This window comes from Leptopilina boulardi, unplaced genomic scaffold (assembly GCF_019393585.1).
Source record: "Leptopilina boulardi isolate dan_hultmark-lab unplaced genomic scaffold, ZJU_Lbou_2.1 LbouV2_41, whole genome shotgun sequence".
Taxonomy (NCBI): domain Eukaryota; kingdom Metazoa; phylum Arthropoda; class Insecta; order Hymenoptera; family Figitidae; genus Leptopilina; species Leptopilina boulardi.
In genome coordinates, this window is record NW_026137985.1 from 901,636 (window position 1) to 926,141 (window position 24,506).

Below are 24,506 nucleotides of genomic sequence, written 5' to 3' on the forward strand. Positions count from 1 at the left end.
TTTTTCTCATTTTTGCCAAAGTTGTATAATTGTGTTTCCAAATTTCCAAATAAGTTTCTTTAAAATTCCAAATTCGAAAATTCAATTCACGAAGCTGAAGTACACAACGTTTACCAACGAAATTTTTTTTAAAGTTGTATATTGATTCAAAAATTGTATACAAATACAAAAAATTTATGATGCGCCAGGAAATTTAATACAAGATAGTAATTTGAAAAAAATTTATTTTTAAGGGTCATTCCATTTTATTTCACCTATAGTCGTTGCGGCCTATTTTTAGAAAAATTTGGTATTTTGTATTAATGACTTTTAATATCCGTACAATTCATTTTTGACAATTATTTTATGAAATTTTTTTTTATTTACGTTGAAATTAAGTTTTTAAGTTGAGTTGAACGGAAAATAGGTTAGTTTGACAGCTTTGGAAATTTTATAAAAAAGAACAGAAATAATTCAGTTAGTAAATTTTTTTTCATTGATATTTGTTTGAAATAGTCTAATTTACCAATGTTAATTCATAATTGTGTAAAAAAAGCCAAAATACTAAGTGAAAATTAATATTCAAACTTACCTGTAAAATGTCAAAATTTGTCACATTTTATTTATACTTTCACAGAAAGTTTATAAATATTATAAAATTTATTACTACGTAACAATAAGTACTTTTCATGTACTTTTACATGATATATTGGCTTTTTATTTTTATAATATAGAAATATGTGAAATTTTACCTTGAATGTTGAACTTTTCAGGATTTTATCTGATTTTGAACACTTATATCTTCGCAGGCGATAAATGAAAAAATCCCATTTTGGTTTTAAAATTTAAGTTAAATCTTCTTTATTCATCTTATCAAAATTTGGTGATGGAGAACGAGCTACTTTTTATTTTTATTCACTTTAAAAAATTCACCGTAAAATACGAATTTGAAGGTTAAAAAACAAGTATTTTTATAAATAAAATTCATACAAATAAATCTATATTGAGAAAACCAACTTCAGTTTTATAAAATTACTTGTTTTTTAACCTTTAAATTTGTATTTTACGGTGAATTTTTTAAAGTGAATAAAAATAAAAAGTAGCTCGTTCTCCATCACCAAATTTTGATAAGAAGAATAAAGATGATTTAACTTAAATTTTAAAACCAAAATGGGATTTTTTCATTAATCGCCTGCGAAGATATAAGTGTTCAAAATCAGATAAAATCCTGAAAAGTTCAACATTCAAGGTAAAATTTCACATATTTCTATATTATAAAAATAAAAAGCCAACATATCATGTGAAAGTACTTGGAAAGTACTTATTGTTAGGTAGTAATAAATTTTATAATATTTATAAACTTTCTTGGAAAATATAAATAAAATGTGACAAATTTTGACATTTTACAGGTAAGTTTGAATATTAATTTTCACTTAGTATTTTGATCTTTTTTACACAATTATCAATTAACATTGGTAAATTAGACTATTTTCAACAAATATCAATGAAAAAAAATTTAATAACTAAATGATTTCTGTTCTTTTTTGTAAAATTTCCAAAGCTTTCAAACTAACCTATTTTCCGTGCAACTCAACTTTAAAACTAAATTTCAACGTAAATAAAAAAAAATTTCATAAAATAATTGTCAAAAATGAATTGTAAGGATATTCAAAGTCATTAATACGAAATATCAAATTTTTTTAAAAATAGGCCGCAACGACTATAGGTGAAATAAAATGGAATGACCCTTAAAAATTTATTTTTAAGGTACCAAGGGCCAACGAATACCTATTAAATATTAATTATAAAAACACAGGCCTCGAATCAACTTAAAGACACAAAAAAGTCGTTTTAGTCGATTTATATTCCAAAAAACAAGTGGATTTGTTTTTTATTTTAACAAAAATATTTTACAGAATTTTAAATAAAAATTTTTTTTTAATAATAATCCTTTTCGAAGGGTTAAAGTTGAAATTTTTAGAAATAATTAAATTTCAAAAGATATTGTTAATTTCCAAACAATTATTAAATTTTACAGAACTAAAAATAATTTATCAAACAATTTTTGGAAAACATTTTTTAAATTTAATTGAATTTTCAAAGATTTAAAATTAAGATTTTTGAAATTAATTGAAACTTTAAGTGTTTTGTAATTAAAATTTTAGATGATTTCACTAAAAATTTATTAGAAAATGCGGACAAAATACAATAATTTGAAAATCATTTTTAATTGAAAAATGGTTTCAGATAGTTGAATTTTCAAAAATTATTATTAAAATAGTTAAAAATAATTGAATTTCCTTAGAGCTATAATTGAAATTATTAAATTTCAAAAAAAAAACTTTCGATGGAAAATTTTAAAAATAATTAAATTTTAGATGCTTTTAAATTCAAATTATTGAAAATTCAATTAATTTTGAATTCAAATTTTTGAGAATAATTAAATTTTATTTGATTTTAAATTGAAAATTTTTGAAAATAATTGAATTTTAATTGAAATTTTGGATAATTTAATTTTAGTTGATTTTAAATTGAAAATTTGAAAAATAATTGAACTTTAGTAAATTTTAAATAGAAATTTTGAAAAATAATTGAATTTCAAATTAAATTTTTTGAAAATTATTGAATTCCACTTGAAATTTAAGAAAATATTTATTTTGAATAGAATGCTTGGAAAATAATTGAATTTTAGTTGATTTTGAATTGAAATTTCAATACACTGTCAATTGAAATTCAATTATATAGAAAAGTTTCAATTCTAAATCACTAGAATTCAATTATTTTCCAAAATTTCAATTCACAGTAAACTACAATTCAATTATTTTCCAAATTTCAATTGAAATTCAATTATTTAAAAAATTTTCTATTCAAAATCAACTGAAATTCAATTATTTTCAAAATTTTCAATCCTAAATCAACTAAAATTCAATTCTTTTAAAAAATTAAAACAATAATTTAAAATAAACTGAAAATCAACTATTTTCAAAAATTTAAATTTGAAATTCAATTATTTTTCAAAATTTTAATTAAAATTCAATTATTTTTAAAAATTTAAGTACAATTCAGTGAAAATTACAATTTTCAAGAATTTTAATACGAATTTGTAAAAAACGGACAAAAATTTTAATTATTTTCAAAGATTTTGGTTCAAATTTTTCATAAATTTTATTATTTCTAAAAAATAGTTTATTTCCTTTTAAAAATACCATTATTTTCTGAAAAATTCAATAAAAGCTCAAAGATTCAATTATTTTTCAATATTTAAATTATAATTTGTGAAAAAATTATTTTTTAAAAAAATTTCAATAAAAAATAGGCAAAAATTCAATTATTTTCCAAAATGGCATTTGAAATTCAATTATTTAAAATGTTTTAAATCAAAAATCAACTAAAATTCAATTATTTTCAAAAATTTCAATTTAAAAGCTTCTAAAATTTAATTATTTCTAAAATTTCCCATATCAAATTTTTTGAAATTTAATAATTCCAATTATAACTCTCCTGAAATTCAATTATTTTTAATTTATTCTTCGGCAAATTCAACTATCATAAACCGTTTTTCGCTTAAAAAGTTTTCAATTTATTGTATTTTTGTCCGCAATTTCTAATAAATTTTTTAGTGAAATCATCAAAAATTGTAAATTACAAATCACTGGAAGTTTAATTAATTTAAAAAATCAAAATCACTGAAAAAAATTTAGGAATATTTTAATTAAAAATTTCGTAAAATTCAATTAGTTCAAAAAATTTTAATTATTGCTTATTCTAAACTCAATTATTTCTAAAAACTTTAACTTCAATTTCTTTTTCAATTAATTATATCGAATTAACGTATTTTTTTCTGTTTCAAGACAGTAATTTTTATTATTGTTATTTTTGGATTAATTTTACAAAGTAGGTATTTTCAATTTAAAATAATTGGATTTTTAATAGATATTTAAATTGAAAATATAATTGAAAATAATTAATTTTTTGTGATTTTTATATGAAAATTTTGGAAAATAATTGAATTGAGAATAATGAAATTTTATTTGATTTTAAATTGAAAATTTTTTGGAAATAATTGAATTTTAATTGAAATTTTGGATAATAATTTAATTTAAGTTCATTTTTGATTGAAAATTTGGATAATTAATTTTGAATAGAAATTTTAGAAAATAATTGAATTTTATTTCATTTTAAATTGAAAACTTGGTAAATAATTAAATTTTAAATTGAAAATTTTGGATAATTATTGGATTTTTAATTGATTTTGAATTAAAATTTCGGGTAATATTTGAATTTTAGTTTATTTGGAATTGAAATTTTTGAAAAATAATTCAGTCGTATTTTTGAAAAAAGTCGGAAAAAGTCGTATAATCCGAGGCCTGTAAACATATAATTTTCATTATTATCATTTAATGTGTAATAATATTGTAATAAATTAAATTATAATTGATAATATTAATCTTCAATTTCTTTATAACAAACAATTAAATACTCAATTTGGCACGGTTGCGCGCGTTTAATTTTGCTAGTTAATAATTAAAAGAAGTTTTATGCAATTGAATTTTTGAAAAAATTGATTAAAAGTTGTAAGAAATAATTAATTCAAAAAGAAAATGAAGTTATAAATTTTGGAGTAATAGTTAAAATTTTTGGAACTTATTGAATTTCACAAGATTGTAAATTAAAATTTTCGTAAATTGGAATTTCTGAAGATATTTTATAAGCTTTAAATCAATAATAAATTAAACTTTAGAGAATTTTGAATTGGAAAATGTTTTAAATAATTGAATTTTCGAAAATTTTCTCTAAATTAATTCCAACAATTTGATTCCTCGTGGAGGAAGCTTTGTAGTCCTTTCATTTATAAAACTTTTCAAAGTGGCGGAAACAAATTTTTTTCTTTATAGAAACATGTTATATGAGATCCTGATCAATTGTCCGGATGTATGTATGTGTGTGTGTGTGTGTGTGGATCCCTTTTTTGTTTAGAAGATAACTTTAACAGGTTTTAATGGATTTAGATAAAATTTGGTAGGCTCATTTATCATATTAATATCTCAAATCTGACCAAAGGATTTTGAAAAATATCCCAAAAAAAAATTTTATCGTCTTTTTTCCAAAAATTTTTTTTTAATCGAAAAAATTTTTAAATAGAAAAATTTAAGGTTATATATAATAAAATCGTTTTCCTTACGTCAAGACGAATCGATCGATATATATAAAGTATACATTTAAGGTAAATTTAAAGAATTAATGAAAGTAAAAAATCAAAATTTCACATTTAGGCTATAAAATTTTGTGATTTTTTAAATTGAAGTTTATATATGAAATAATTGTATTCCTTACGTCAAGACGAATCGATCGATATATATAAAGTATACATTTGAAGTAAATTTAAAGAATTAATGAAAGTTAAAAAATCAAAAATTGACATTTTGGCAATAAAATTTTGCTTTCTCCACGAGGAAGCAAATTTTTTTGCTGATCGTAAAGAGGAAGCAAAATGTTCATGTAATGAACATCTGAATTTACAACTTGTTTATGAAATTTTTCACAAATTTAATTATCTTAAACTATTTTTCAATTAAAAATTTTATAAACTTCAATAATTCTTTAAAATTTTTTTAAAATCAGCAATTAAAATGACTAAAAATTTTAATTCAAATTCCCTTGAAATTCAGTTATTTTCAAAAATTTCAATTTAAAATCATCTAAAAGTTACCCAACTTTTTTTTTAAATTTTCCATCTAAAACTTTCTGAAGTTTAATATAATTTTAACTATTAACTCTTCCAAAATTCAATTGTTTTTAATGATTTTCAAAATAGTCTTCGAAAATTAAATTATCTGAAAGCATTTTTCAATTAAAAACTTTGAAAGTTCAATTTTTGTATGTTATTTCTAATAAATTTTTCAGCAACAGAAATCACTTGAAATTTAAACAAAAATCGCTTCAAGTTCAATTAATTTCAGAAATCTGAATAGACCTTTTCATTTCAATTCGGAAGTTGATTTTGCGCATGTCTGTTTTTCACTTTTTTCGGCATCTGTCTTATCTTTGCTCTTCTATTTAGAGCCAAAACTTTTGGCATCTGCACATTAAAAAGTAATTGAAATAAAAATGTCTATTGTAAATTTTCAAAAATTCAATATTTTTAAACGATTATCTGAAATTATTTGATAAATTTTTTTCAATTCTGTAAAATTTAATTATTGTCTGAAATTTAACAAAATCTTTTGAAATTCAATAATTTCTAAAAATTGCAAATGAACCTCTTCTAAAATTAAATTATTTTTAATATTTCTTTAAAAATTTAATTATTTAATAAAGTTTCAAATAAAAACTCTAAAACTGAATTGTTGTCAGAAATTAAAAAAAAAAACTACAGCAGTTTTAATTTGCAGATTTATTTCAAATTAAAAATCTTAAAATGAATTCAATATCTAATTTTTAACCAAAAATTTTTTACACTGTAAATATAATTTTTTTGTCAAAAAACCTGAATTCTCGCATTAAAACAAATTGATTAAACTATATAAAGTCTATATTTTACTTAAAACCTATAAATTATATCATTTTTTAATTTTTGGAAATAAAATTTTTTTCGTATTTTTTGAAATAACTTTCATTTTCATGAAAATTTTTAATAAATTTTGTCAAAACCGTATTCCTGTCATGAAAACGAATCGATTGATGTACATAAAGTTTAAATTTTACCAATATTTGTAAAATTGATCGCTATTTTAGTTGTAATCCTTCTTTTAATCTTAAATATAAGTGTATCATGATGAGGAAGCTAAATGGTCATGAATTGATCACCTTGTTTTTATTGCATTTATAGACAGCAAAAATTCAAATAGTAGGCGTTGTCAGGGAAAACTGATAAAATGGACCCAAAATTTCAAAAAAGTCAAAAAAATTTTTGGGGATATTTTACTAACAGGTAGGACAACAATTTCCCCAAGTTTCACTTTTTTTTGAGAAATCAATTTTTCAACTTAGGACATTACACGTTAAATGCCTTAAAATTAATCCGAGGCTTGTTAATGTTAAAAAATGGAACAAAAATTTTAATTTGTAACGTAATTACGATTACTTACATATTTGGAGGATTTCACGTAAAGTAATCAAATGGGAAAAATGTGTCTTTTTTTCTTGTAATAATTTTTTTTCTCTTTCTCATTTTGTAGACCTGTGTTATCAATGTTTAAACATTCTTGTCCCACTTTTTCAACTATATTTTTTTTATAAGAAAAAACCTCAGCTTTCAATTAAAAAAAAATTTGTTAAAATTTCTAAAAACAATTTTTTAGTAGACTACGACAATCGAAGGCTTATGAAAAAATGTATAAGAATCATATCTGAAAAATTTTTTTTAATCTTTTTGATTAAGGGTAACTCTAAGTTGTAAAATGTAAACAAACATGAAAATGTAATCAACTATTGATTAATTTGTGACAGCATATTTTTAACACAAAATAAAAATTTTTCTTTCTCTTTGTTAAAATGGAAAATTGATATATAAAATTATAAAGTGGCACTTTATTTGAGTAATAACATGAAAAAATAAGTATAATTATAATCAAATGAAAAATACACTGAAACAGCAATTTTTTCAAGGTTACAAAAAATTTAACCACCTCCTATTCCGCTATAATTCATAAAATTAAAAAATACTTGTCTGATAAATTACTAACGTATTGGACAAGTCATAAAGAAATTAAAGATAGATTGGACCATATTTTTTTTGACGTAAAATACATAAAATTGTATTTTATTCTCTCAATCTAATAAAAAAATGTTATTTTTGAAAGATTTTTTAAAAGTAACAATAATCAAGAAATTACTTATTTTGGGTTTATTTTTATATGGATAATACTAATAATCTTCTATTATATTAAAATCATAATTCTGAAATTTTGTCGGAATTTTCAAATTTTTGTTTTTTTTTCTCTATTTTTTAACCGTTTCTTTTTATATCGCTATGTCTCATAGATTTCAAGAAAATCTATCAGAAAAATCGTCATAATACTGGTTTTTTATCCTAATACGTTTTTTATTCGAATTTCACAGTTTTCGTGGACAATTTCGAAATACAAAACAAATATTTTAATATAATAGATGATATTTGAAAAATTTTGAAATAACGATAACTTTTAAAAAAGTTGTAAATTCAGATGTTCATTACATGAACATTTTGCTTCCTCTTTACGATCAGCAAATAAATTTGCTTCCTCGTGGAGAAAGCATTAACATTCAAATAAACATACATAAATAATATAATAATATAAACATTTGAGTACCTATACATTTGAGTTAAATTAAAAGAATTAATGGAAGTTAAAAACCAAAAATTCACATTTTAGCTGATATTTCTAAAAATTAATGAAAAATAATATATAATTTATAATTATTTACAATTATATCGATTTGTTTCAATGCAAGGAACACTATTATTTTATATTTAAACTTGAATTTAAATAAATACAAAAATTTTCAGCTAAAATGTGAATTTTTTATTTTTTAACTTTCATTAATTTATTAAATTTACCTCAAATGTAAACTTTATATATACTAATCGATTCGTTTTCATGCAAGGAATACAATTAATTATTTTCAATACCAAAATTCAGAAGGCAGCGCTACAAATAATCAGCAGCGCCTTTCAAGTAACATATTATTTGTAAAAAGTAATTAATATCACAAATCATATTTTTATTTAATGTAAATATTTTTAATAAACAAACAAAGGGAGACAAAAAATTATAACAGCATATTTATAATATAATATAATAATAAAATATCTATTATTATGTTATTATTATATAAAAACAAACATCGGTTGTAAATATTTTTTACATTTTTATATTTATTTCTTAACCGTTACATTAAACGTAGAAACGTAACGAAATTTTATAAATTCAGTACGTATCATATGGTTAAACTTGGCCCGAGCGAGCGAGGAATACGTCGCTAGTTTGTAATTAATTTTTTGATTACGGGTATCAATAAAAAAAGTAGTTCTCAAAATAATTAAATGTCAAATAATGACATATTTAATAAAAATGTTTAGAAAATTTTAATAGCAATTAATAAATGTTAATAACAATTAATAATTTTGCTACTATATAATAAAAACTTTTATAAAATTAATAAATATGACATACGGTATAAAGTAAACAAAGTTTCTTCTATCTATAAATCTGATTGTACTTTTTTTAAGAAAGATAAACATATAGTATGTACAATAACATATATATATATATATATATATAATGCAGATAGTTAATTTTTTAAAAATATACAGCAAATAATGTGTTAAAAATCGTGAATGAATTCCGTGAAGACATATAAGGGGAAAAGGGTGTATAAAAAATGCTTACATGCGGGAAGTGCAGAGAAGAATTTCTTACGTATAAGAATATACGGACGAAGAGCGTGGTCAAAATCGCTACGTTTACATAAATGAGGGATCACACGTGAAATGCTAAAGTTTCAAAATTTTTTTTCTCCGATCACGCTTAAACTCGGGGCATTTGTAGTACTCATAGATGTTAATCTTTGGTAAAAATATTTTTTCATTTAGTCCAATAGTTTCCGAGGGGGAGGGGATGAAAGTTTTTGGGTTTTACGTTACACCGCATGTTTTAAAAATTTTTTGTCTTAAATATCAAAATAAAATTTTTTTATCTATATCAGTTTCGAAAGCTTCTTTGAAGCTCTTTCGGTTGGTATGCATTTTTTTAAAAAAAAATTTTTGTCAAAAAAATTGAAATTCAAAAATAAATTTCACTTTTTTTGGGTAAATGGTACAATTTTTTTTAATTGAAAGCTGAGGTTTTTTCCTACAAGAATGTTTAAATATTGATAATTAAAATTTTTTGCTTTTTTTTACTATTTTTCATAATTTTTTACTATTTTCCCAAATTTTTGTTGGACTGAAACAATTTTTTTCGAATTCTATATAAGAAAAAAAGGTGTTTTTTATTTGGTGAAAATTACAAAAGTTATGATTTTTTTCAAGTTTGCCATTTCAGAAGTAGGTGACTTTTGAAACGCATTTTTCTCTTTTTTACTTGAAGATTAAAAATAAAATAATATATGAAAATTATTCTTTTTTTCTTGAACATTTCAAATATGTAATTAAAAAATAACGTTAATTAAAGGGAAACATTTGAAAAATTAAAATTTAGTCTAAAAAGTGAATTTTCTCAAAACCGAAGTAATCGATTTTCGATTTTTTTCTTTTATTAAATTCATTGACAAATAAGGAACATGGAAAGAAGATTCAACAACGAAAGACTGTGCCAGATCTTACACTTTGAAACAGTCTGCCGATGCACAGTGAAAAGCAGTGTAGACACAGGATTTTACTGTGTCGGCATAGAGAATTACAGTGTCATTATAACGAAATACAGTGACACTACAATAATTCAGTGTGCCTCGCACTGTCAAATTGGTCGGTACCTATTGCAGCACCTTGATTTCATGTGTCTACAGTCTTTCATTGTTGAATCTTCTTTTTGTGAAACTTTTCTCGATTATGCGAAAGTGGCATTCTTTAGAGTTTAAATGATGTTGAAAATTGTTTTAGTCGTTGCACATAATTTACATTGTTACGTCTCAAATAGAGAAATAACTAACGAAATATTACTTTATTTTATTTATGGCCGCTCGGTGATTCAGTGAATTCCTGTTTCATTTACAGAGCAGAAGGCTCTGAACTAAGGGTACAGGAAAGAAAAAGAATAGTGATTAATTTTATAATTAGGTTACAATTTATTTAGACAAGTATTTTTAGTTACAACAATTCGTTCTTATGAGAGAGAGGGAATCTCGAACCAACCAATCCAGGAAATAGAGTTCAGCATTCAACTGAAATAAGGAATGCAATGGTTACTACAAATAAACGACAAGTTTAGAAAAGTTAGGAGTGAGAATATAAAACACTTACCTTAAAAGTCAGTAGTAGGTGTGTTGAAAGAAAAAGGACCACTGCTGTGTCCTTTGTTGGTACCACCGTGAGTTTATAACGTCAGGTAGGTTGACGGGCCCAGGTATAACCGCAGGTCCGGAGTTCTATTAGGCGTGATGAAACTCCCAATAATGAGTCTCTTCCAAATAAAGGAAGAATGGATAATTGCCCAATATAATGAGAAGTAAAGATCCTCGTTTAATGTAGAGGGTTTTCACACTTGATTTTAACTTTCGTATAAGAAAATTATGCACTTGAACTAGAAGACGTCAACTGGTACCAAAAATGAGCTTGATGATATACGTATGAAGATGATTTCAGAACTGATCTCTCCGTGAAAATGTAGTCCTTTTATACTGATTTTTCGTAAGAGAATAGTTAAAATTTTATTGTCGTACTATATATTTTTCACCCTTATTTTGGAAGCCAAAGTTGAGTCGTAAAAAAGGGGGGTGTGAACCATTCTAATACAAGATAGAAAGAGTACGACTACGGTTATTCGCAGCTGTAGAAGAGTGTTTATGGTCTTTTAATGTGGCGATACCACAGGGGTTTGTCACATAGGAAAATTAGAAAGAGAGCATTTATTACATCGTCTAATTTTAGCACATAGGGAAAATTAGAAAGAGAGCATTTTGTTTTGTGGGGGTGTGAGCTGTTCTAGTGTCATAAAAGATTTCTCGCTTCTATTTGCATGTTTTAGAAATATAGTATATAGACGTAGAAGGATACAAAACGCAGGGGTCTTTTATATATAAAAGAAAGATGTTTAGTTGCGCGAAAAAAGGGTGGAAATTTAACATTTAAGAGAAAAGTATTTAGATGCGTAACAAAAACACGGGTGTTTGTTGCAAGAAAAACGCAACTCGGTATAGATTTAAGAATTCTTATAATATGAATATTAAAGTTACGGTGACGTGACAACATAATGAAATTAAGAATTAAAATTTCATTAATATGGCATTTGTTTTGTTTTGTAATTAAAGATTATTTTTTTAACAAGTATAAAATGAAAATTCGCAAATTTTTATTATTTAAACTCGATTACTTCAACACAATTTTTCTATTGCTGTTGCAATCCTTTTAAATTATGTTACAAAAAATTGATGTGCGATAAATGACCAACTATTTAATAAACTTTCGACAATAAATTAAAGATATATTTTGGTTAATAAATCGAAAACATGTTATGATTGTAGAACAAAAATTAGATTTTATGAAATGTTTTCAATTTATACAGGACAGTAGTTATTATTTGATTGCCCCATTTTAAAATTTTTTTTCTATTCGCATTTACTTTTCGACTTTAGCGAAACTAATTTAATTAAAAATATAATTTATATAATAATAATAAATATATTTTTTAACGCAAGTGAACATACTAAACTTATTTAATTAGAAATTTTATTAGCGTAAGAGATACGCAAAATCGGACAAAATTTTGAGTTCATTTTATATAAAGCAAAAATATTTTGTGTTTAAAACCTAAAATATGTCTCATATTTTAAAAAAAATAACTACTACATATTCCCATGTGGGTCTAGAATAAACCTTTATGATGAGATTCCCGTTTGAATTTTGAATTTTAATATTACTCGTTGTCCGGAATCAAGTGCACCAAAAAAGAGGTACCTTTTGAAGACGCCACCCACAGCTACGAAATTGAACTATACACACTAAAACATATATTTTTTAATTTTCTCTACGTAATGTTCAACAATGTCCAAAAAAAAATTATTGCAATTTCATTAATACTTTTCTTACAATAAAAGTTTTAGAACGTGTCTTTTTTGTCAATTCTAAACCAGAAAATCCCCTTCAAAACATTTTGTTAAATTTAATAGAATATTTTTATAAAATAATTTAAATTATATCATTTCATTATTGTTAAATCATCTGGTTACTTAATTTTCTAATATTTTATGTAATAATAGTTGAATAACACAGCCCTGCAAATTTGGACTTTTTTTGCGCAAATAAGATGGCTCCATGTGTTTCCGAAGGCATTTTGCGCGCTGAACACGAATCTGGGTCGATGATAATATTCGTGTTTTGTATGAGATGAAATTTTCTCAACAATATTTAAGGGCAAATATGCAAAAAATTTCATTGAGTAATTCAGAGAGGGAAACGGTGCTTCTACCGGTACATTTCGTATTGAAAGTGTTCCGCCAATTACAATTTCAATAAAATAAATATTTATTAGGCTCTGAGACAAATACATCATTTCTCTGGGTGTGTGTATATTACATATGCAAATAAATAATTAAATAAATGAAATCAAACATAAAATTGTATGTTAATAATTCTGCAAATAGTACAGAAATAAATATTTCAATATTATAAAAAATTTGTTTGTTGCTATTTTCAATTAAAATTTGTCCACTTCATAATTCCTTACATTTGTAATAAAGGCCCTATTGAAAATCCCTGTACAAGGAAATGTACATGTTCAGCAGCTGAACTTGTACCTGTTCTGGTGAGAACATGTACACGATCTTGTACAATTTCGGCACCAGAATTTGGAACAAGTTCTTGTACGAGAACTTCCCTTATGAAAATTCCTTATTAGAAAATAATGTTAAAGCTGAAATGTTTTCAGTATAATATTTTCGCGATTATAGGTAATTTTTTATAAGAAATTCATTATAAAATTTTTTTTCTCAAATAATTATAAAAATATAATTATTAGAGACTCTGTAATGAAATCATTACAATTTTATAATTATGAAAATGTAATTATAGAAAATAAAATTTTTCACGTGCAAAAATTAAAATATTATAAAATTAAAATTATAAAAATTTAATTACAGAAATTAATTAATTTTGTATTTTACTGATAACTATATATATTTATCAGTAAAATACAAAATTACAAAACAAATATATTTAATATTTGTATACAAGAAAATGTATACTTTTCTACAAAAAATTACAATTATTACAAGAATTACACGTGTACGAAAATAGCGGATGGAATTAAAAATTTTATTAATTATATTCTATTCACATTAAAATATTTTGTCAACATTAGCTAATACTTTTTTTGTTACGATCCATCTATACAAACACACGTGTTTTGGAGAAAACGGATCTCAATATTCCATTAAATAAATAATTTTTTAAAAATGGTTATCTACAACACATTTTTATTGAGAATCGTGCGATTGCAATTATTCAAATTTGCAATGTGGAAAAAATACTGGAAATTTTACTAAAGAATAATTTTTCAATTGTCAATGGTCAATTTGAAATTTTCAAATTTTTTATAGGTTTGAAAAATGTGTTCTAAAAATTTCCTTTCGATATCTATAAGTAATTAATAACAAAATATTTGTCTAAAAATTCAAATATTTACGACTACTTTTATAATATAAAAGGCAATGTCGATTGTGACATATTTAGATATAAAATTCAGTTACCTAGAAGTCGTCGAAAAGTGTGTACCCAAAAAAATAATCTATTCAAAATAACATAGAAAAAATTTCTGCATATAAAAGTTTTTTCACTTTTAATCAAAAAGGTATGTTTTAATTTATTTTTTGTAAATCTAAAATTTTTTAAATTAATATTTAAGAAAAATAATAAAATTGCTCAAAATCTACTAAATTAAAAATAATTTTTAATTTAGTAGAATTGGAGTAATTTATAGTTAATAAAATGCAAAACACAGATTTCACAGTGGTCCTTAACACACTTTAATCCATAAGTTTCACTGTAAAATTTATTTCATATTTTGAATCTGGACACTTTTCTGAGTATCACTATTATCCCAAATAAAAATATGAAGACAGCTTGAATAGTTTTTTAACCTAAAAAATCAATTTTTTCAAAAACGGCTCGATAAAAGATATTTAATTTTTTTGCAAAATACTCAGAAAAGTGTCCAGATTCAATATATGAAAAAAATTTTACAGTGAAAGAACTTTTGGGTTAAAGTGTGTTATGGACCACCGTGATTTTAGATATTTAAATTTTAAAAAACGTTTATTTAACAGATTTATGAATTTATAAATTAAAAAATGGAGATGACAAATTTTACGACACCTATGCAAGCTGTGCAAACAATTTCAATGTTCAGTTATTTAACAACTCTCAGCGATTTTTTAGTGGGGAAAAATTTATTAAATATTAATAATCAATATCAACCAATTCCAGTGGTAAATAGTTTATATCATTATTTTCTCTACAATACTGGCAGAAAACAAAAAAATGTTATTGAAGAACGAAAAATACGTTTGGCTCGCAAATTAATAAGAGGCACAGATCTTTATGGTGCAAAAGAAAATGAAATTCCAGATCCAATTTTTGTTGATTCACTATTTAGACATATAATTACAACACTTGTGTTTGAAAAATATAAAAATATTTATGGATTTCTCGTAGAAATTGTTCGCAATTCCAAGGATTTAGAAATAAAGACAATAAACGAAAATATTTTTACCACATTAACAGAAGAAATATTTCTTAATGAAAATGGAGAATATTCAAAATTAGAAATAATTTCAATATTTAAAATTCAACAAGATTTTATTTACCCCCTGTTTCCAAAAATAACAACTAACATTAATTTACTATCAATTGATTATATTTATGCTCAAGCTGGTGCAATGTTTCATTTGTCACAAAATCCATCACCGTTAATTGTACCAACAGTATACAATCATAAGGATCTAATTAATCCTAGTGCTAAATTTAATGAATTTGTAACCATAGCACATGCTATAGAACAATTAGTAATCGCTGGAAAACTGGAAATCAAAGTTATGGCAATTTTTACACTTCCTTCACTCTTTTTTTACATTTCCACTCAAAAAGAGGTGCTTAAAAATGTAAGTACGGAAAAAATTATGATGAATTCGACCTTAGGTGCCGAAGCCTACAATATGTTATTTACATATCTAAATAATAAATTTGAAGAATTGAAAAACGCTAAAAAAAATGACTATCGATATCAATTTTATTTGGCTAGAGCAAATTTTAAAAATCGTACAACACTTGCTAGAGAAATTATTAGAAGTAGATGTCTCTTGATTAAAAAAGAAGATTTGGAAGATGAGGTCACAAATTACAAAAACAATCCTGATGCTTATCAATGTAATACTGGAATATGGACAAAGAAGATTCAAATATTAGCTGATTTAAATCTTCTTTACCAAGAAGAAGTGAATAAAATAACAAATAAATACTTTATTTACCAAAAGAAATCAATTATAGATGCTTTTGGTGAAGATTTTATAAAATCAATGAACAATCAAAAAGTTAAAATCTACAGAGGATTAATTGACGATTATTTAGAAGGTTATACGGTAAGACAAATACAATATGTTAAGAAAAGTGATGATTTTTTTAAATTCTACTTTCCTGAAACTAATACCACTGTTTTTTATGCTTTAATTCGTGATGATAAGAAATTTACAGCAATTCAACAAGCTAACGATAAAATTAGTTTTACTTGTAATCCTTCTACTAATACTTCGAATACTAATGATACAGTTAGTGTTAATTCTACACCAAATAAAATCGTAATTCCACAATGTTCGGTTATACAGTGTACTGCTAATGATTTTCGTCAAAAATTAGGAATGCCAACTACGATGATATTTCCAGATTATCTAATGACAAGCGTAGAAAAAGAAGTACAGGAAAATTTTGATGATTTTATAATTAAAATCGCTAAGGAAAGAGCTGGGAATTTTAATAAAAGTCTTAGAAACGAGGGATATGATGAGACAAAACAGGAATGGTGGGAAGATTTTGGATTATCACTCATCCCATTTTACACATGTGTTGATGGATTTCAAACGAATAATGACAATGAATTATCATCATGTCTACTTGATGTGGTATCAATGATACCATTTATAGGCGACCTAGAGCTAATTCTCGAAAAATTTACAACAGTTACAACGAGATCTTTGCTATCAATAGCAGGTACTACATTTGCTTCATTTACACTCAGAGAAAGTATGCGTACAACTTTAGAAAAAATTGGTGAAGTTATAGCAAACGAGGCAGTAAATTTTTCCGAATTATTTACTAAGGAAACATTTAAAGGTTTTGGTATTTCACTATTTCGTTACGTTGATCCGGGGTTTGAACTTATTTACGACATTGGCCGAGGAGGAGTGAGGGTGATGAGAAATTTAATAACGGAACTAAGAAAATATTCCCTCTCGTTCGACTCATTGAGGACAATGTTACGAAAATGTGAGGAAAAAATTTTGAATACATTTACTAAAATTAATAACAAATTCTCCGAAATGGATGTCTATGTAAATTCTTTGTCGAAAAAAAATTCTGGCTATGGTTATAAATACATTGAGTATACTGATGAACGAGTTCTTCAGATTAGGCAAATTGAGGAAGAGGGAAATAGGGAAATGGTGGTTCAACTAATTTCCGGTGAGAGGAATCTTTGTATGGCTTTGGATATGAAAAAGGGTAAAATAAGAAAAAAGGTGCTGCATGTTAAAAACGAGCATATGGAGAATGAAAATTCTGAATTTGTAATAAATAGTTTTCATGATAGTGAGCAGTGTGGAAAGCGGATTCGAAGAACTCCGACGGAATATCTTTGTATGAGAAATACTCTAAAGGATAAACGGGAAAAAATTGAGAAAGCGGCATTAGATTACGTTCGAGAATATGGAGTACTTTCGGAAGATGTTGTACTAAAGGAACTAAGAAAGTATGTATTTCCAGGTACAGGTGAGAAACAATTGCAATTCGTTAAGGATTGGAGAGAAATGATCCAAAATGGTCACACGGGTTTACCAGCTTGGAGTAAGGAATACAAAATACAGGATCATAATTATTTTCAACACATAATATACTCGGATAGTATGGACAAGAAACAAACAACTTACAATGAAGCATACGAGAGATTGAAATCAATTTATTTCCAAGAATATCCAGCGACTGGGACATCAGTTTTGCTACATACTTTCGAAGCACAAAAAGCCTATGAATCCGTAACTTTTGAGGATTTTGCTGCAATACACAATTACATGGGCAGTGGTTACAGTAGAATGGATGAAAATACAATAGAAGCGAGATCAATGCGAGCAGCATTATATCGATTGGCCATTAGACAAGCAGAGGATCCTATTAAAGAATTTGCAAAAATTCTCTATCGTGGTGAAACTAGACCTCAGGAAGTAGTTGACAAATTGTTTCAATCGGGTAAAGAACTAGAATTAAATCGATTTACATCTGCAACGACAATGAGACACATTGCATACAGATTTCAGTACAGTTCAATGGAGAATGTTAAAATTTTATATGAAATGAAATTTTCCGAACCATATCTAAGAGCAAAATTGGAACCAATGGATAGATACAATCATGAAAGGGAAACTGTTCTTCTACCGGGTAGTAAATTTCTCATTGATGAGGTGAAAATAGATAAAAATAATTGGAAAGAAATGTTAGTGGTTAAAATGACTTTTCTTCATGATAAATTTCCAAAACACAAATGTTACAAGAAGTATATGAACGAATTGGAGAAACTAAAGGAAAAAGATGCTACTTTATTAGAAACTCATTTCCGTTAAATTTGTTCACTTCCAAATTCATTAATAATTGAATACCCGGATCAAATAACTCGACCGACGCTCGGACGCACGCTCTAATGGTAGTCGGGTAGCAGTGAGCCACCCACAGGCTGTCACTGCTACTTGACTGGTAATAGAGCGTTCGTCCGAGCGTCGGTCGACTTATTTGATCCGGGTATTCAATTTTTCTCCAGAAATATAGTAAAATTTACTATTTCCAGAATAATTTTTACTATTTCAGTAGTAAATTTTACTAGTTTTGGAGTAAAGTTTACTATTTCTGGAGTAAAAATTGACAGAAATGCGCAGAAACTGCGGACAGTTTCTGTTTTACTTTTAAAGTAGTAAAAGTTACTTTATACCTTTTTCCATTTTTCTCCGTGTGTAATTTGAAATTTTGTAATAAAGAATACACAGAATAAAAATGAGTGTAAAATAAATTTCATTAGAATAATTATTTCTCTTCTTTAATGCTTAAAAAAAATTTCTTCGTAAAACAAATTTTAATTATAATAAAAATTTGAGAGATAATGATAACGAAAGGAACATTCTTGATATGAATATGTATAAAATTTCTGAAAAAAGTAAAAAATTAGGCTGATAATTTTTATATATCTTTGAACAAATGCTTAGTTCTTACAGTAAGTCTTTGAAAAAGTATACATAAAAATATGTATATTTTGTGAAATATTTGTATTAAATAAAAACGAAATAGGTATCTTCATTATACACTATTGGATGAAAAAGTCCTTTATAGCATTTTTTTAAATAAAGTATTTCATAGAAAATCGTTCCAGAAGGCTATATAATACAACTTCATCCAAAAAAATGTAACAATTTGAATTTCTGATATATCATAAAAAATTATATGGAACGAAATTGAAAAAAAATATATATAGACGTTAATCTGAATTTTTAAATGTGAAAATACAATTTAACACTATATTTTTTAATAAGAAAAATAAAAATTATAATAATCACAGTACAACAAAAAAACACTATGCGATAAAAAAATGTTTAAGTTAATTTTTTTGTTTTTTTCGCTTAAAGTATAATTAAAATAAGAATACCATTTAATGAATTTGTTGATATTACTACCCTTTTATTTTTTGTATGCGTTTTAAGGTCTCAAAAACACGTATTTTAGCATATTTCAAAGTCTTAGAACTACATACTATAAAAGATTTTTTCGTTTTTTTAATTATTTTTTTCATTTTTTATATCTGTTAATCAGATTCTGTAAATAAGTTTGTGAATTAGTCTTTTATGTTCATTGCTACACAACATTTTCCCTATCCTTTAATGGCGAAAAGCGGTTTCTCAGAAATAAAACTGTTCACGTGATACTCACTAAATTGAATGAAAGTCCAAAAATGTCATAGAACTATAAAAGAAAAGCAATTTTTTTAAATCGGCAAAGTTTCGACTCTAAGGGTGGAAGTTACACTTTTAGAGGGGGAAGAAGGCTAAAAATAAAATTTTTTAAAAACTAATAAATTCCCTTGAGATTTGCTACACAAGGGTTTTAGGGCTCGCTGATTTCGAATCCGAAGTCAGTTTTTCAAAATTTAAAGTGGCAGATCTAATATGGCTAATAAAAAAATTTTTTGGTTGACATACTGAATCCGCTGTTTTGAATTTTCAAAATTATACTTTATTTTCGTAATCAGCAACCCTAAAATCCCCGAGTAGCAAATTTCAAGCGAATTCAAATAAAAAATTATGTTTAAATTAATTAATTTTATTATTCGTAAACTAATAGCTGAAACCTATTAATTAAACACCAAAAACTGCAAAAATCACAAAACTTTACATTAAACAAAAACGCTTATAAGCGTTTTTGTTTAATGTAAAGTTTAATAATGTAGATAATGATATGGATTTTTTGGCATATTTTATGTAGGTTTAAGGAAAACAATCAAGAAAGTCACTTAAACAAAACTTTTTTAAAATTTTGTCGCATAGCCCTGGCGGATTGGTTCAAGCGTATTTTGAGCGATTTCGCTTAGAAATCGCTTAACTTCGCTTAAATTCGCTTAGAGTGAAAATTTATCGATAAATTGTTAAAAAAATGATATAAAAGTGAAAAACAAAAAGATAAATAATAATTTTTGTCAATAAATTATTACTTATAATATTAATTGTAGTAATTTTCGCCCTTATTTAGTGTTAAAAAAGCTTATAATTGTTTAATTTTTCATAGTGTATTTTACAATGTGTGATTTTACCGGTTATGTAGCTGTGTTGTGAAATGGGGATCGATATTATCTGCAACACGATTGCCGCGCGAAAGTTCCGATAGATGTCGGGCCACAATTTAGGCCTATAGCTTTATTGATATCAGCATTTAATAAATGATAAATGAATTTTGTACCTAATTAACGCATTATAATTAATAAATAATTTTTAAAAAATTAAAAAACAACTTTTCCGTTTTTTTTTAATTAATAAAGAAAATGTTTTTACCTATTGAAAATTAATGAACTTGCAGAAAATTTTTTTTCAGTAAATAATGATTTTTTAAAATTACAAAATTAAGGATTTTCTTTTTCTTATATAAGAAAAAAAATCCTATCATTATTTGTACAGCCTTTAAAAAATTTTAGGTTATCTTAAATTAATTTGGGTATAAAAGAGTTAAAAAACAATTATTTATATTATGTAAAATATAAAAAATTAAGTATTTATTGTTAACAATATTTTTACATTCTCATCACATGAGAAGGTATTATAATTGGTCGAAAATTGACTTTTACTATTTCCATGAAATCTTTACGTTTTGAGGTGCCCTGAGTCGAAAAAACATGGTCCGGCGAAAGTGTCTGTCTGTGTGTCTGTATGTATGTATGTATGTATGTATGTATGTACGTATGTACGTATGTAGACACAAAATGTTGTTGACACAATAACTTTTGTAAATCGAAACAAATCGTTTTGCAATTTTGCATACACAAAGTTAGTATTAAAATACAGGTTAAGTTCGTTAGCCAGCCTTTTTCATCAAAAAATGCAAAAACTGCGGGATTTTCAAAATTTTGAAATTTAATTTTTTTAAAAAAAAAATTTTTTTCACTACACAGCATTACAGTCCAGGAAAAAGAAAACATTTTTTTTAAATAAAATTTTTTGATTAAATTAAAATTGTAAAAGTTACAGTGGTTTAATTGGCGAAAAACACCTAAAAAACGCCAAAAAAAACTTTTTTTATGAAAAATTTAATTTTATTAATGGGGTGAAAAAAATCAGTCCATAAAATAGACACATTCTCATCATAATAGACTCAGAAAATATGATACAAGTGAAAAAAATATCAATTTAGAAAAAAACCACTCTATATACATATTATTTATATTTTTTTACACAAAAATCAGAATTTCTGATTCAATTATCTTGTAATGTATTTATCTTGGCATAATGACCCCAGAGACTTTTTTCTTCAAAATTTTATCAGCTACAACTTTCCCATTAAACATTATTCTCTATCTCTTTACGTTTTTAAGATTTTAATGAAAAAAGCATTTATTTTTACATTCTCATCACATGAGAAGGTATTATAATTGGTCGAAAATTGACTTTTACTATTTCCATGAAATCTTTACGTTTTGAGGTGCCCTGAGTCGAAAAAACATGGTCCGGCGAAAGTGTCTGTCTGTGTGTCTGTATGTATGTATGTATGTATGTACGTACGTATATAGACATAAAATGTTGTTGACAAAATAACTTTTATAAATCGAAACAAATAGTTTTGCAATTTTGCACACACAACAGTCACAAAGTCGCAAACAAATACACTTGCATGTACCTGTAAAGGTTCATGTACTTTGTTCCAATTCTTTTTACAGGTTTGTTTTCTGCTCTTGTACAAGATCACGCGAATGTGCAAGTACTTGAACTTGAACAAAAAAATGTACATGATATTGTACAAGATTTTTCAACTGGGAATAGTATATATAACCCTTACTTTTATGTATAACAAGCTTGAAGTAAATAAAATAAATTGTTTAATTAAAAAAACTATTTGAAAAAAATAATGGAGATGAGATACTAACCCCTTAAATGTATTCGTTTGCTCAAATGTTTCATATATTTAAATAATAAAAAATCCAAATACTCAAAAACACTTCTAATTCCGCATCATACATTCGAGCGTGAAACGCGAGTGCCATGATGAGAATGTTCTCCTTAAAGTCGAAGAACTTTAAGAAAATTAATCCTATATAATAATAATAAAATTATTGTATATAATTTTTATATTAAAATATTATAATATAATATTAAATGTAGAGTCAGCATAACATTTGGAGCGCGTAGCGCGACGGAGTGCTCTTCGCGCCCCAAGGCGCGCTCAAACCCGCGAGCGCAGCGAGCCCCCCCGCGCGAAGCGCGGATGAGAATGTGTCCGCTACCCCGAAGGGGGAGCGCGCAGATTTTTTTGTATTACTTTAAATGATTAATAATTGTTAAATAATAATTTATTGTCATTTGTTTAAATTATTTTAATAACAATTTTGATATTATAGCTACTTGCAAAGAAAATGTATGAAGTCTACGAACATATTTTCAAATCTAAATAATATTAAAAAAAACAAGTTTCCATTCTAAAGTAAAAAATATTGTCCAATCATTTTTTGAAAAAGATGAGAACTCTGCTCCGGCATCAGGGAAGAAAGAAACAATCAAGAAATCTGGTAAGATAATGCGAAAAAGATATTTGCAAGATACGGTAGATAGTTTATACTCAAAATTTGTAACAGATATATCCATAAAAATTTCACGTTCAACCTTTTATAAACTACATCTTTTCTGGGTTGTTAAACGCAAAATGTCAGGGCGTGATACTTGTTTGTGCAAAACACATGCCAATTTTGATTTTATGTTACAAAAGTTAGCTTCTTTGAAAATTTTGCCAACATCAAGCTCACAAAATTTCACAAGTTCTGTTATTTGTAACTCAAAATCAAAGACATATAGACAATGTAATGATTGTAAAGATAAACATGTTTTGTTACCTGGTAATCATTCACTAACAACGTTTTATTATCAATGGCCTAATAAGACTGTACATCGACCTGGAGAAAAAAATTTAACTTACCACGTAAAAATAACTTCTAAAGAAAAAGTCGAATGTAGCGTTAAAGAGTTAGTTCAGGAATGTAATTTACAAACTCCAGTATACTTAAGACATGTCTATGACACTGGACATCAATACAGAGCTATTGAAAACATTAAAAACAATTTGCATTCAAATGACAGGGCTCGGATCGACTTTAAGACTCAAAAAAAGTCGCTTTAGTCTCATAAATTTACAAAAAAAAGTCGCAAAAAGTTGCATGGAATTTCAGAAAAAGTCGCAAAAAAGTCGCATGAAATTTTAGAAAAAAATTACAAAAAGAGGCATAAAACTGTAAAAATGGTAAAAAAAAGAACAAAATTTTAATGAGGTATTATTATAATTAAGTGTAGAATGCAACAAATTATTTTTATAAAAATTATTTTATGTAATATCTTTGAAAAAACAAATGTAGTGATAATAATAATTTTTTAATGTAACACAATACTTCAAGAAATATAGAATAGTTGGTTTAATACTGTCAGTATAAATAATCACAGTTCTCTATGGCATATAGGTTAATTTGTTATAATCATTCTAGTTTTAACAAATAAAATCTTTATGGAAGATAAAGTTAATAAGTTATTTTTTTCATTTTCTAACTTCTTCATAATCGCAAATAAACTCGACAGTCGAACAAATAATTGACGATGGAACGTAGTTTTTTATTTTGTGATGAAACACAAAAATAATTTTTAATCGCAATTATTTTTTAACGCATAGAATTATCGGTTTAAAACTGACAATATAAATAATCACATTTAGAACACATACGTTAATTTTAATAAATTAAATCTTTATGGAAGATAAAATTAAATTATTTTTTCGTTTTTCTCTTGTCAACATTAATAAAATCGACTCTTGAACGAATAATTGCCCATAGAACGTACTTTTTTTG

At 25.2% G+C, this 24,506-nt stretch overlaps 1 protein-coding gene across 1 annotated transcript; it reads left to right on the forward strand.

Moving 5' to 3' along the window:
- The first annotated feature begins 14,110 nt into the window (after positions 1-14,110).
- On the forward strand, positions 14,111-18,513 carry LOC127289458 (uncharacterized). Its single transcript, XM_051317397.1, has 2 exons — positions 14,111-14,465; positions 14,941-18,513. Exon 2 carries the CDS (start codon positions 14,965-14,967, stop codon positions 18,496-18,498), a length of 3,534 nt encoding a protein of 1,177 aa, XP_051173354.1. The 5' UTR covers positions 14,111-14,465; positions 14,941-14,964; the 3' UTR covers positions 18,499-18,513.
- The last annotated feature ends 5,993 nt before the right edge of the window (positions 18,514-24,506 follow it).

What these genes read in the sequence shown, in the direction of transcription:
- LOC127289458 (XM_051317397.1), top strand. Translation starts at nt 14,965, where the DNA reads ATGGAGATGACAAATTTTACGACACCTATGCAAGCTGTGCAAACAATT.